At 26.6% G+C, this 15811-nt stretch overlaps 2 protein-coding genes across 2 annotated transcripts in view; one reads left to right on the top strand and one right to left on the bottom strand.

Annotated features, from left to right (window-relative positions):
- Nucleotides 1-9355, top strand: part of LOC126853767 (diuretic hormone receptor-like) — a 46661-nt gene extending 37306 nt beyond the window's left edge. Inside the window, exons 4-12 of the mRNA XM_050599824.1 lie at nucleotides 2107-2293; nucleotides 2729-2822; nucleotides 3737-3830; nucleotides 4066-4146; nucleotides 4942-5030; nucleotides 5867-5986; nucleotides 6619-6804; nucleotides 7076-7230; nucleotides 7460-9355. Of these exons, the coding sequence (XP_050455781.1) occupies nucleotides 2107-2293; nucleotides 2729-2822; nucleotides 3737-3830; nucleotides 4066-4146; nucleotides 4942-5030; nucleotides 5867-5986; nucleotides 6619-6804; nucleotides 7076-7230; nucleotides 7460-7604 (1151 nt within the window). The 3' untranslated portion in view covers nucleotides 7605-9355. The remainder of the gene's footprint in view (nucleotides 1-2106; nucleotides 2294-2728; nucleotides 2823-3736; nucleotides 3831-4065; nucleotides 4147-4941; nucleotides 5031-5866; nucleotides 5987-6618; nucleotides 6805-7075; nucleotides 7231-7459) is intronic.
- A 3438-nt stretch (nucleotides 9356-12793) lies between these two features.
- Nucleotides 12794-15681, bottom strand: LOC126853499 (protein RER1). The gene is made up of 6 exons (XM_050599314.1): nucleotides 15508-15681; nucleotides 14648-14729; nucleotides 14310-14414; nucleotides 14127-14223; nucleotides 13654-13871; nucleotides 12794-13314 (listed from the first exon to the last, which is right to left on the bottom strand). The coding sequence occupies exons 2-6, from the start codon at nucleotides 14720-14722 to the stop codon at nucleotides 13222-13224; spliced, it is 588 nt and encodes a 195-aa protein (XP_050455271.1). The 5' UTR covers nucleotides 14723-14729; nucleotides 15508-15681; the 3' UTR covers nucleotides 12794-13221.
- Nucleotides 15682-15811: the final 130 nt, after the last annotated feature.

Genomic DNA, 15811 nt, shown 5'->3' with positions numbered 1-15811 from the left:
GAATTATTTTTACGATGAAGGAGATATTACTAAAAAAAAGTCCACTAACAATATAATAATAATAATAATTCATAATTTTGAAATATTTATATTACATGTATCGACTGAAAAAAAGATTCCTTTGTGATATGTTCTTTAATAACAATTTCTACATAGCATCAATATTATCATACTAATTAAAACTATGACGGACGTAGTTCTCTCTCATTGCAAATTAATAGTTTTCATGAGGGCTTGCAGTGAAGTGTGTATCATTAATTCCCAAGAATAATTACGAAACTTCCTAATTTTGGGTCTCGCGTCATTCGTTATTGTTTGAACAGCTTCACATAATAAATAAACGCGCTAACAAGTTTTGTGAACTTTCTTAAAACAAAGCGTCATTATACAAATAATCGATCATTATTTTGAGGCAAGAGATTATGCGCCGACCTACTATTAATAATAATGAAGATATCACAGCCAATCTCATCATTCAGAGATCGTGCTTTGAATTTAGAATCCTATGACTATAATCTTTTCTTTATTTAAATCTGAATTTATTAAAGAGCAACGTCTCGTTACTGGAACAAAAATTTTATCACGAATAAAACAATTTTATTGATAAATAATTTTTATTGTTAATAATTTTATTATTTTTTTCTATTTTACTCACACACACATATACATAGATACACTTTTAAAAATATGTTCAAGTTTTCCGGAAAAATAAAATTACCTATTGTTATGATATAAAAAAAAAAGAAACAGACTGCAGTGTCGGTTGTGTTTACGCGTTACATTTTATCTAAATCAATGTTCATTTCTTTTAAATCAATGTTCTGTAAGTTACTATGATTGGTAAGAAAAGGATCATAAAACAAGCTCATAAAACAGGAAGAATTCTCCAATAATCGATTACGAATAAATGGAGCAAGATAATTCGTTTATCTCAACGCATCATCGCGTTGCTGGATAATCAATTACCGATCAATAATCAATTTGCATATGTGTACGAATGTGAAAAAGCATCTGAAGCCTTTCCTAACTAATATCTCGTATTGCTTTACAATCAATAATTCATACACGTCATTGTAAAATGATCTCAATTGCTGTCAAATCTAATTTTTTAATAATGATGATGAATTATATGATACAAAATTTATTATTTATCCGGTTGTCAAATAATGACATGGAACATCTAATATTTATGTTAGGATTGTCAAAATAAATTTGAAATGTTTATTTTTACTCAAAAAAAAAAAAAAATAGAATTTCATAAAAATAATTTAATTTTTACAAAACAGCAGAATAAATTTTTATATTTTTTTTTGTAATAAAAAGAATAATTAAATCGATAACAAAGGGAAAAAATGAAGATATGTTAAAATTGATGGTTAATTGATCTATATTATTTAAAATTTAATTTTCTCTCGAAAACGTTCAGTGTATAAAGATGATGTGTCCAAATATTTTTATATATTTTATTTAGCAAGCAATTATATTAATCAATTTTTTGATGATCTTTGACATTACTATGGTGGTCCACTGACGATAGCTTTCTTAACCGTAATCAGATTAAGAAAGCTATTAATATGCGACACATTAACGTTACTACTTCTGCTGCTGCTGCAGCATCTAGATGACCTTTTTCACGTATCGATTTGTTCAGCGTTTTTCTTTGTGATCGTGAATAATGTAACGCTACATCCGCATCTCGGTCCAGCGATGTTGTGTAAAAAATGGCCGGGAATATTGAGATCTTGCGAACCATTCAAGCGTGCATGATGTATTCGCGAATATTTATGTTTAGGTAACGATGATGCATAATATTGAGTTTATTAAAAAAATAACATCGTACAAATATTTCGAACTTTTTCAAAATTTTTGCAACGAAAATATTTGTTTCCGATATTTGGTCACGAAATTGTTTGATTGTTTGATTTTCGTAAACGGCACATATTTTTATATTTCGCAGGATGTATCTGAGAGAATTAAATATCATAACATGTATATACGTAAAAGAATACTGTCTCATTCATTGCAACATTTTGTCTGATAAATTTTTTTTTTTTTTATATTATAAGTATAGTAATTTATTCGCTGAGAGATCAATTATATTTACAGAAAACGCCAGTCGGTGGTGTTGGCCCAATGGGACATGGGACAATTACTCCAACTACTCTTTGTGCCGCGACGTGCGACTGCCGGCGATCGAGCCTGGGGTAGAAATATCGACCACGCTATATTTTATCGGCTACGGCTTATCCTTATTCACTTTAATAGTGGCAGTCTGCATTTTTATCTATTACAAGTAAGTGAAATCCCAATGGGGTCTATAATTTTTGAATTTTTAAAAATAGATGACCGGCTTCGATTTTTCTAATGTCACAAGAGAATTGCTTTTTAATTTATAACTTAATATTAAAATTTATCGGGGCTATAGATATTTTTGACAGCATTTTCTTTTATATTTATAATTTTTTTCTGAATAATGAGAAAAGAGACGAGAGGCAAAAGCTGGGAGTCAGAAAAAGTAAAAAAAAAAAAAAAGATATGAATATTAGGTGTTATTTTGTTCAAAGAGAGTCGGGATATTAAACAGACATTTCTGTGCTTTAAATTTACGACTTGTTGCATCTCATTGCACCTCGTTGCTTTCATCAGTATGATGCGAGATCTCGGAGTGAATGGCGAAAGCAAAATCTTTTTAGATTCTTTGATTTATATTTTTCTTTTTTTTTTGCAGGGAGTTGCGATGTCTTAGAAATAACATACACACAAATCTAATGTTCACATATATCATGGCTGACTTGACGTGGATTTTAACTACTGTGATGCAGGTAAAATAATAATATTTTTATTATATTAACATATAATATTTGTTAATATAATAAAAAAAGGATATATATATATATAAAATATTGCTATAAAATTTGTCAATCTTTTATATAACATTTACAATCTTCCATGTATAAATAATATTTAATATTAAACTTCAATATTTTTCTATATAACATTTACAAATTTCTATGCATCATTGAAACATTATTTTATACTAATAATATTTCTTTGTTATAAAATGTTTAATATAGCAAATATGTATTTTAATACGTTATTAATAAATTTTATTATTAAATCCGCATTTTTCATTACAAATCTTTATTTATTTACCGCAAAATAATTAAATAAACGCTCTTTAGGAGTTCTCAAATTATAAATAATCGAACGGATTTAATATGCTGCACCGAGTTTAATTTTTAAATATCTCTTTTTCTATTTAAATTTGTATTATTGATACAATTTTAGTACATTATATAATGATTGCGTTGTGCATAATTATTTTAAATTTAATGAAACGCTGCTTCTGATCAATCATGTTGTAATATTAATTCCATTACCCACTTTGATAGACTGCTAAAATTAGTTTACTATAAAGAGCGAGGGCGAATGCGAGGAAGATAGAAAAAGAGAACTAAACGTGGATTATTATTTTCAAATATTGTGAAAAAATTGTTTATTTTTTTAGAATATTTTGGTGCACAGATATAAAATGACAAATAAAAATTTCATATTTGCTTACAAATTCGTAAAATCTTTTTGCTTTAGCTTTTTAATTTATCTCGCTTAATAATTTTACACGTCTCTTTGTAATAATCAGTTTATCCTTTTATCATTAAGACTGAACATAAGAAAGGGAAAAAAAAAGAAAAGGTGTCATTGTATTATTTTTTATTAATTGTTTCACGATTTCTAGGTATTTACGCAATCAAACATACCAACTTGCGTGACGCTCTTCTCGTTTTTTCACTACTTTCACTTGACGAACTTTTTCTGGATGTTCGTTGAGGGTAAGTAATAAATTTGCAACAAATTTTACATATATTGCATCTGTCGTATGGCAAATTAATATCTTGCTCTAATTAAGCACAAGATGTAACATATCGCAAAAACATCATCTACACATATATCTGAAGAAAGAAAAAATTTAATAATTTGAAAAAATATATAAACGAGAGGATTAATGCAATAAACAACGCAAAAAAAAATCGACACTTTCTAAAACAGAGTATTTTACGTTTATAGGTCTATATCTGTATCTGTTGGTCGTGAAAACGTTCACTGGGGAGAATATCAAGTTGAGACTCTGCCTAATCATCGGCTGGGGTGAGTGATTAACATTCAAACTTAATTATTTTTAAATTTGCATTTTATTAATTATTAATTTATTTATTATTTATTATTATATATATTTATTTATTTATTTATTTATATATTTATTTATTTATATATATTTATTTATTATTAATATTAATCGCATGATAAGACTTTATGAGCAAAAAAAGTTTTGTTATAAAATTTCATTTGATAAAAATTATATGGATGTATAATTTTTGCACACATGTATATAAATATACATACAATGTATATATTTTTAATACATATGTTTGACATGTTTTCTTTTAATACTAAATTTCTCGATTTTTATATGTTATATATTATTAAAATATATGTTAGGGAGATTAGGCAACGTTACACTCACTCTCCCTGCTAAATTATATTGGGCAGGTTAAGTCCTAAAAATAATAAAGTTAATTAAGTGTTACAATCCTCTACAGATGGCTACTCTGACAAATAAACAAGAACCAAAACATATTTAACCAAAAGCATTCTTTCTGCTGAAATATAATAGCATTGACACGTGTTAAACTTTCCAGTTCTTTTTGTTTCTTGCTCGAAAAAAGAACACCTCACGTTTAATCTTGTTTGTATTTAAGAAATACAGATCATTTTTATTTTTAATTTTAATTTTAGCTTATATAAATTAATATTTTATTGGGTAAAAAGAAAGAGTTGCGCAAAATGGGACATTTTTATTATCGTTATTCTCTGTGATTTATCTTTTTGTATAATTAAACCTATAATAACTAATGAAGGGTACATAAATTTTTTGTTGTTCAGGTGTTCCAATCCCTATAATAGCGATGTGGGGAATCGCCAAGTCGCTGAATCAAAAAGTTATGACCCATGTTGTGAACCAGGTTAATCAGGTATGAATATAAACGAGACATCTATCGTCTCGTAAATCTCTGACAGCGAATTTCCGTCTCATTGCCCGAAATCGAAATCTTTCATTTTCTGATAAGCGACATGAATCGATAACGGATGGCGCCAAAACTACCGATCAAAATTTCAGCCACGCTTACCTATTAACGCCCTGTCCAAGTACGTGACAAGGATGAGACATACGTGAGCCGGGAGAGTGTAATATCCATGTGATCGGGATGATTTCACGTCGATATACATCATTGAGCACGTATGTGTCGGATATTCGACAAGGTCGTTTATATTTTCGCAAGAACAATTTTTCGACGCAAGAAGACATTTCTTGGTTCACGCGTAACTTGTGAATGACGGGTTTTTTTTTTTTTTTGTAGGATTTTTAAATTATAAGCGACCAAAAAGTAAGGATTCTCCGAATTTAAAATTGTAAAAACAACAAATGGTAAAATCTTTAATTAGTTTTAAGTAAATTTACTTAAAAAATTTACTTTAACAAATTTTTGTAATTGGAGTAATAATTAAAAAAATATTTAATATTATAAATAATAATATAGAAATAATATAGATAACAATAGAAAAATCTTGTAAATTGCAAAATCTTTGCTAAATCTATAAAAAAGCAATATACTTACTCCTAAAACAATAAATAAAAGAGAATTACTCATATAATATCCAGGCACACTACTATTAAAAAACATCTATCTAGTGAATGTTATTAATAAAGCTTAGTGTATGTTGAGCTTAATCCCTAGTTACGGGAACATGTACTGATATTATAATTCTCAGCGTTAATTAATTAGGACACGATAATCCTTCCTAACAGGAAGTCGCGCTTTGGAGGCACTGTCCATGGATGATACCACATCCCTATGACTGGTTTTATCAAGCACCTGCTATAACAGTCCTCGCAGTAAATATGGTGTTTCTTTTCATGATTATGCGGGTGAGTATATCTTGTCACTAAATTGAAGTTCTACTCACGCTTTTCAGACACTTTTTATCATTCATAAAAATTATTCTATCTCATTATTTATGTATTAATTTATTATCTGTTTTACATTTTATTTTCCTCAGCTGCAAATTATTGGCAATCCTTATAAAATGCTTGTTTTTTCTTTATTATAATAAACGGGGCCTGGTAGATGAGTTTCGATAGGAGTTAAGAGATGAATAACGTAGAGATACTTTTCAAATCGTGAAAAATATGGGCTTTAAAAATTGTTCGTTTTGAAATAAGTATTTCCGATAAAAGAGAACTTTCGCAAATATTTTTCGAGCTCGGACGAATAAAATAGCAACGGATAACGTTCCAATTTAATGCAATCAGTGATTCCTGGCCGAGAAGCGCGATAAAGTGGCCAATGTGTTCGTTCGCGTGTTATCCGGTGATAAATTGCCTCTCTAGCGCGGGTTGAAACTTTCAGTCGTAACTTGGGGCCGTAAAGCGTAAATGCACGAAGAGCAAGCGCTTTTTATTCAAATAATAAAACGAGAATGGAAAAATTTCTATTTTCCCATAAATACTTTTGGTTGATTCTGTTGTTCTTCTAAATGCAAATATCGTGTCCTATATAGGTGTTGATAACGAAGCTATGGTCCGCCAACAACGTGGAAACGCAGCAATATAGGAAAGCCAGTAAAGCTCTCTTGGTGTTAATACCACTTCTAGGAGTGACGTATGTGCTGGTCATAGCGGGACCTACCGAAGGCCAGGTCGCAAATATATTCTCCTATGCACGTGCGGTGCTACTTTCTTCGCAGGTAAATCAGCAATAACACATGTAAGAAAAATACGTAAATAACAAAATTTAAGCGTACACAGTATAAGTGAATTTAAAAAAATTAATCAAGTTAAGTATGCTTGACTTGATTCTATTATTGAATTTCTCAAAAAAATTTCCCTTTAATTGGTTACATTTTTTTACTTTGTAGAAAAAAGAAGAAAATTACTGAAATTTACAGAGCAGCCCAATTAAAAAAAAAAAAAATTGAAAATTATATTTTAAATAATATATTAATTGTTCTTTTTCAGGGATTCTTTGTTGCGTTGTTTTATTGTTTTCTCAATACGGAAGTGCAGAATGCAGTCAGACATCATTTTTCTCGATGGAGCACCGCGCGAAATCTTGGCAATCACCGAAGATATTATAATAACTGGTCGCCTCGTTCAAGAACAGAAAGCATAAGGTACTCGTTTCACATATCTCGACGAAAATATATATAATAAGTTTTAAAGAAAAATAATTAAACCGAAACTTTTTTATCAATATGATAATTGCTAGGCATTAAAAACGCAGTTTAATTTCAAAAAATTTATATATAATTCTTTGCGGAATAAACCCTTATTAGTTTATCGATTCGCTTATTTTCTATGGAGATTAGACACAGTTCTTTGTTTTTTTCGTCCACGGTGCAGGTTATACTGTCAACCGTCAAACCCGTACCAAAAACGGGAATCTACGGTAAGTGAAACCACAACTACGACAGTGATAGGCCCGAATTCCAACACGACGTTCCTCGATAAATCCAAGAATGTTATTTCGGAGGACCTCAACGAATGAAACAGGATTCGCGAGGAATTTCAATGTGAGTCGCGTCGCGTCGCAGCAGATTTTATCGTCGACAGACTGAATTTTTCATGAATAGCGTGCAGTTATGTGAAAAATGTTGTATTTGTAAAAAAATTGAAAATTGACCACATTTTCTTTGAGATTTTTATAGGCTCTTTCCAAGATGAAAAATACAGTAATAACTATTGCAGAAATAATTATTCACCAGCAATGACAGTAATTTATTTGAAAGAAATTTGCTCGATATCTTCATTCCATTATCAAGATTCCTAGTTTTTCATCGCAATTATAATCTTTGATGAAAGCAAGAAATTGTACGAATATTTGTCCTATACATCAAAATAAATCAGTATTTTCTCATATATTATTATATTCAATAATATAGATTAATAAAATATATCGAAAATATTGTTTTCTATTCGTAAATTAAACAGTAAATCTTTTCAAATCAATTTTCATAGAGTTCATAAAGTTCACTTTTTCAGTTAGAAAATACATGCAGAATATATTTAAGTCAAATTATATTTTTACTTATTAATATTAAGAAACTAAAGAAGGGCAAAGTTTTTAACGTGACTGGTACAAGAACTAATTTATTTCGATATATAGTACAAAAAAAAAGATTTATACAACTTCTGGTATGATAATACAATGCCGCTGCAGAAAGGAAATTATAGATATAATCTCGGAGAGAATCTCAATTTAGACAGTATGGTCCCAAACGTTTCGGCCAAATTTTGAGATTTATAGGAAATTTAATTCTGAACAAAAAGTTTCCTATAAATATGGATTGAAAAATGCTTCCTTAAAAAATTAGCTCCCAAAAACTTTTGAAATCACGTTTATCTAAATATATTTTTACAAATATCAAGAAAAATATGAATTTTTTAATAAAAAGTAGCGAAACAATATGTTATAGAAAATTAAGTTTGAAAAATTAATTTAATTTAATTCTTTACAATTTTTATTTCAGTATTTTTTATTAAAAAGCATATATTTTCAATGATATTTATAAAAATAACCATGATAAAATTTCAGAAGTTTTTGGCTAACTTTTTAAGGAAACATTTTTCGATCTATATTTATAGGAAACTTCTTTTAGAATTAAATTTTCTATAAAATCTCAAAGACTGAACGAAATATTTGGGTCCATCCTGTATAACTATCTGAAAAAGTAGATAAATTAAAAAGAATTGACAAAAATTTGTTTAGAATTAAATTTTTTAAATAGACAATTTTTTATCTATTCTATTGCAATCATATCATCATTATTAAAATAATTCATCATATTATCATAGTTGTAAATAAAGATTAAATGAATTTTGCACACCATTGAATGCAAGCAAATAGCAGCGATAAAGAATAAAAGTTTTTTGATCAAATTTTAACATAACTTAATCAATTCATTCGCGGCAGAATTATTTACGACAAAATTTCTATCCATTTATACTACATGATTCGTCGTTTCTAGTTTAATCTCTCTTTCCATATATTGTATATGTCAAATGACAAAAAAATAATAATTTCATCTATATATGTTATGAAAATACAGATATTGTCTGATAAATCGATTAAATTAATTGAAATTTGGTCAAAATCATCCTACTCAGATATTCTTTATTGCTATCTCTCATTCAGCTTTCTTAATTTTCATGCAAGCCGTATGGTCAAGTATGCCGCATTATCAACACTCATTCGAACTGCTATTATAAGTTAATACGTGAGAGATATTTTTTATAGAACTTGATATATATATATATATATATATATATATATATATATATATATTTCCTAATATTTTATAAAATTAAGAGTTTTACGTATATCGCAATAGGCAATAGAGTATTCATATCAATAGAGACTAATTGTGTTTCTCTCTCTTTTTTTTCTTTAGTGAGGAAAAGCAAAATTTCTCATTAACAAAAGATTGAAACTGTCAAAGAAGGAAATATTGCATATTATATAAAAGCAGTATATATATATATATATATATATATATATATATATATATATATATATATATATATATATATATATATATATATATATATATATAAAATATATATGTTGCTGTTAACTTATTTGTTAAAATATCGATTATCTGAACAAATGGAGGAGGGAGAATACATCTCTGTTAATAATCGCTTCCAAAATTTGGCATTCTACTATAAACTACTATGGCGTTCTAATATATACAAATTATACGAATAAATAAATTATATGTATGTGAAGATTTGTAGATCCGTATAGATCTATATAAAAATTTATAAATTCATAAAGATCTAAAAAGTTCTAGAATAGAAACGAAAATGTATATATTTACAAGATATTTATCTGTGTTTTTCTCAAATGTGTGATGGACACGTACAATTGTATATATTATTGTATATTACAAATAATATTATTCAAATGGTGTAATATTTACATGCAAAGCTCCAATTGCAAAAATTTTGTTTCATATGTTTAATTTTAATGAATAAAATTTTTTATATTTGTTAAATTTAAAAGTTTTAAATTGCATATATATATATATATATATATATATATATATATATATATATATCATACATATACATATATATATATATATATGTGTATGACATAGTACAAAAAAATATCTGTACATATAATACTATACGTTTATGCTCCAAACGATTAATTTTAAAAAGGGTGTTAAAAAATATGAATAAAAAATTAAAGGCTTGTAATACTCACTAAATCGAATAAAGTGTTTTAATGAATATTACATGCTTTCTAACAGTAAGTTTTAAAAATTTTTTTCCCCCACGTTTAAATATAACACATTATAAAGAAAAAAAAATTGTATCTACTATACACACATAACAGTTATACATGCTGATGACAAAACGAACTATTTCCTTTATATATAAAAATAATTATTTTTACACACACACACATACACCTTAAATATAATATAACTGATTTTATTATAATATTTAAAACACAATTATGTAGCATACTACGGAATGTAAAATATGTGAAAAAAATTGTACCTGGTCATCATCAGAAATTTTATTTTTTTGTTACACATTTTAAATCAATCAATATTTTCACACAATAAAGTATAGAATAAGCAACACACAAATTTTAGTAAAGCTCCACAGAACATTTGCCAAAAATGTACATACATACATACATACATACATACATACATACATACATACATACATACATACATATATATATATATATATATATATATATATATATATATATATATATATATGTATGTACGTATATGTATATGTATGTATATACTCACACATAAATAAAAAACTTGAAGAAATAAAAGGCTTATCATTCATACAATTACATGTTTCGCTACATATCTTTGGATTGTAGTATTTAATGTTGATATATAAAATCCAACTTTAAGATTGTTGTTTTTTCTTGTGTTTGATTCTGAGTTTTACATTTTACACATGTATATCAGCAGTGTGTGCAATTTTTATCTAAAAACAAGTAGTTTACGTACAAGTATTTAGCTATATATAATTAAATAAATCCAATTATCTATTCGTTTATAAAAATTTTTATACCAAAATTTTTTTTTATATAAACCTTAGTTTTACGAGCATCGTTTCTCTCACAGTGTGTAAAGCGTATAATTGTTACAGCACAAATTCATTGTACCAGTGTATAAAATATAGTTATTCAATCCCCTGTTTTCAACCCTAAAATACAAAGTACGAGTAAATCATGTAGTGCAAGTATATCACTAACATATATTAAATTAAAAACATGTGGCTATAATTTTGAATGTTGCAATAACTTAATAGTATTTCTATATTTATATATATATCTAATAAAGCATATTTTATTAAACAATTTTTTGCATGATTTCGAAGATTTAGAATATAATTAAAATAAATTGAAAAAACATTAAATTGATTTAAAAAAGTATTTTCCGTTTAAATACCATTATACATTTTCGAATAAATACTTTTTTTTTGCATTCGGTGTTTGAAAAAGTTGTAATTAGTATGCTATTGTAAAATAATTACATGTATCCTAATAAGTAGAGCTTTTCGTGCAATATGCCGTCATATTGTTTGGCTATATATTTGTCTATATTTATACAATTGTGTGAATATTCAAGAGCAAATTTCGAATGCTGTACGAATGTATTTCCATATTACATTATTAAGTTATACATGAATCAGGAGATTCTGAAGTCACAAAATGCAAAACAATACTAATCCAATAAGGAAAACCTTGCTATAATAAATTTTTTTAATATATTTCATTTTATACTAATATTAAAAATATTATCTATAAGTATGCTCCTCCTTTATATATATATATATATATAAAATATATATATATATATATATATATATATATATATATATATATATAATTTTAATATAAAAATATTATGAAGATAATTTTAATTAAATATAAATTAAAATTAAATATAATTTTAATTAAATTTAAAATAGTTATAATATAATATATATAAGGTTGTTTTTTTTAGTTTTAGATCAATCTTTTTTAATAATGCCAAAAATACTTGATCTGATTTTATTTAATATCAGGGTAAATTTTCTTAAAAGTATTAAAGAAAGATTTACTAAAACATTTTTCTTTTTATGTAATGTAATGTAAATAATTATAATTTTGTTAGATTAATTTAACATTTAGAAATCAAATGGAGTTTTAAAGAATTTTTTTAAATTTTTATCTTATAAATTTTGCATATGCTTGTACAATAATATTATAGGAGAAAACCAAGATGTCTCTTACAGCAAAAAAAAAAAGAAATAGATTTACTGGTTTCTAGAAATTAATAAGTATATTAAAATAAATCTTTTTGATAGCGTTAAAGCCGCTAATTTTTTTTCTTTCTGTATATTTATATATCTATATAATTAATATTAGATTATTTTCAGCAACAAATTGTATCAAAAAAGAATTAAAATTTGTCAACTCGACAAACAGCAAAGAACTGACCTTATATTTTGCATTTTATGATTTCAATTCTCCTTCATATTGCAATACTAACATTGAAATGGACGGCAGAATATTTTGTTCTAATGCTTCTCAACTAAGACAACGATGTAGATTAATTATCCTAATAAAACTTGAAAAAAAAAATGGCTTTTCTTAAAGATACAAAGAAATCACATGGAATGTACACGTTAGGAAACGATACTCCCTAAAGTTAGAAACAAATTTAATTATAATAACATCTTATATGTATACGAATTTCTTACATTCATCCACATTGTATTACATTGTCAAATGCATTCGATATCAATTGCTATGCATAATTTTTTCTTTTTTTTTTTAATGTGATAAGAGCTAACAATACTTTGTACAAGTTTTATGATACAAATATATTAAGATATATATAATTCAATTATTATACCGTATATTATATAATCAAAAATTAAGCGCTTCTTCTTGATTCATCTTCTCCTTTTTCACAAGGCAATATCCATCTTCTGTAATAATATTAAAAAGAATTTTTCTCTTTAAGTTCTCTCTCTCTTTCGCTCTTTTAATGTTCCTTGCGCTGTACTAGAAGAAATTGAAATCTACACGCTTACGCGCCTGCACAGGCACAATGTATCTTCACTTCTATTCACTTTGACGATATCAACCGTGAAGTATCTTCATGGTTCTGATATTTTGGTTTGCCATGAGTGAAAGGCAAATATCTATACTTAATCATATGCTACAAATAGAAAAAGATTGCATTAATCAAAACTACATTTAAGATTAAAAAAAGTGAATTCAAGATTGAATAAATGTAATCAAATAAAAGAGAATTTATCAACTATATATTTGCAGAAACGGGAATTATTCCACAAAAAATCATTTATTTACTTTCTACTTAAAATGTAAGTCTTCATAAATCTATATACATCTATATATAAAATCTTTTTTATTTTGTAATTATCAATATGTCAATGATTGCTATATTGAAATAATGAAAAATAGATAAAATTAAAAATAATTAAAATTTTGTAAAAATCTTTGTAAAAAGATTATATAAATTTTCGTTTTTTCTTACCTTTATTTGCCGTTTCATCGTGATACAGAATAATGTTATGAAATACATAACAAGTATTGGCCAGAATACTGGTATGTTAAAGCAATCGAATAGTGTGCATATCATGGCAACAATTGTGGATTTTGTTACTGAGTACCAAAATTTAAATTCAGGTAATCTTCTGATAAATGGCCTAAACTCTTCATTCGATCTTGTAGGTAATTCAGGGCCTTCTCCATCTAAAATTTTATTCAAAATAAAATAGAATTTTTAGTTTAATCAAATTAAATTATTAAATTAAAAAATAAAACTTAATCAGATTAACTTTAATTTTATATAATTTTATATAATTATAATAATTATAATAATTTCTCATTAATTTCTAATTTGATTTATAATCCTTAATCTCAATATATAATTTCTTAATCAAATTAAATTTAATTAAATATGTATAATTTGTAAAATAATTATATAAAATCTGTCAAACTGCTTACCATCAAAATCCATTGCAGGATCAATTTTTGGAGTAAGGAATGCTATGAATAAATTGAGATGATAAATTCCTAATGCGTATGTAACAATATACCATCCCTGAAAATATCAAAATTTTTTTATAATACAATTATAATACAATTGTAAAAAATAAAGCTCTTAATTTAAGATAAAGAATACTGTACTTGAGATATAAATACACGTAGAATAAAAAGGACTAATAAGAATAGGGCAAACAGCCATCTTGATATTACATGGGGTGTCCATAGATCTAAATATCTTTGATATATCTGCAATAATAAAAATATTTTGTGATGATTACATAATGCATATAAACATACACGAAGATGTAATTAACAAAATTATATGGCTAGATTAACAACAGCAATTCATAAATATATCATAAATTTTTATCAGCCTATAATTTTGTTTTATAACAGTAGTTTAACATTGTATTTTAAATAAAGCAAATCATAAATATATATATATAATAATAATAATAATATTAATTATGTATATTAACCTGCGATATTCTTATTATTCCTTGACTGATAACATTCCGTCTCGCTGAACCGCCTAAGTCTTCATCTTGCATCATTTTTTCTCTACAAATTAGCAGAAAATTTATTATACTTTAGATATAAATTATATAAAGCCAGTTATTAATAAATAACTTAGAAAAGAATTAATCATACATAAATTGATATGTATAAATTTTTATAGATCATATAAATGTTATATATATAAAATTTCTATTTTATTGAAAAAAGGTTTAGCTAAAAAAATTTTTTCATTTGTAAAAGTATGTAATTATATGTTTAAAAAAATATATAGATATTTTAAAAAGTATTACCCAAGTATCTTTTTATGGGTCATACAATGATTGAATATACTTTTCCGCAAAAGTTACTAAATTAACTTTAGCAATTCTAATTGAGAACTGTATAAGAACAATATCCTAAATTTGTTATCTATGATAAGAAACTTATCACGTCGTCTCTAATCATTAATTAATAATGATTGATTCAGTCAAGAGACGCGAGCCTTGAAAAATTTCTCGAAGAGCTTCGTTATGGTAATTGATACGAATTCAAATTCATTACGACATTGCAGATACATGTTTGACGCATTCCTGATGTCATCCTGTTCGTCGTATCAGAATAAGAGTCGGGAAAGAAGATTCTTATCGCCGGCGCAGAGTTTAGCGCGATTATTCTTATGATTAGGAGAAAGAAATGGTGATATTATATTGTTCATTCTCTCCAGGCAACATGGCACGGCAAGTCTATGCCAAGGAGTCTAACCTAACCTACCGAACTTGTGCCGATGATAATCAATCGGGGCAATCTTTGAAGGACAATGTGCCGTTGCACGATCATTTACCTGCGATATTTGCCGTCTTTTTTGCAGCACACGCGTCTCGCCGAATATATTGTTTTAAAAAATATATATATAACACCACGTCACAACATTAATGGCATACTACCATGATCAGACGTTCTCTGTAGAGAAATATGCACGAGAGGAAGTTGGCTGCGACCGTCTTCGCTGTCATCCGAGCTTCAAGGCTCGTTCTCGTGTAACTATTATCGCGACGTCCAGATTGAAAAACCAGGGCGAATTGACAAAAAATAGCGAACCAATCACAAAAGATTCTCTGATGGCAAGACAGAAAAGGCAGTTTCTA

The sequence above is a fragment of the Cataglyphis hispanica genome, chromosome 12 (genome assembly GCF_021464435.1).
Source record: "Cataglyphis hispanica isolate Lineage 1 chromosome 12, ULB_Chis1_1.0, whole genome shotgun sequence".
Taxonomy (NCBI): domain Eukaryota; kingdom Metazoa; phylum Arthropoda; class Insecta; order Hymenoptera; family Formicidae; genus Cataglyphis; species Cataglyphis hispanica.
The sequence above is the reverse complement of the archived record's forward strand: the minus strand, read 5'-3'. Positions and strand labels throughout refer to the sequence as shown.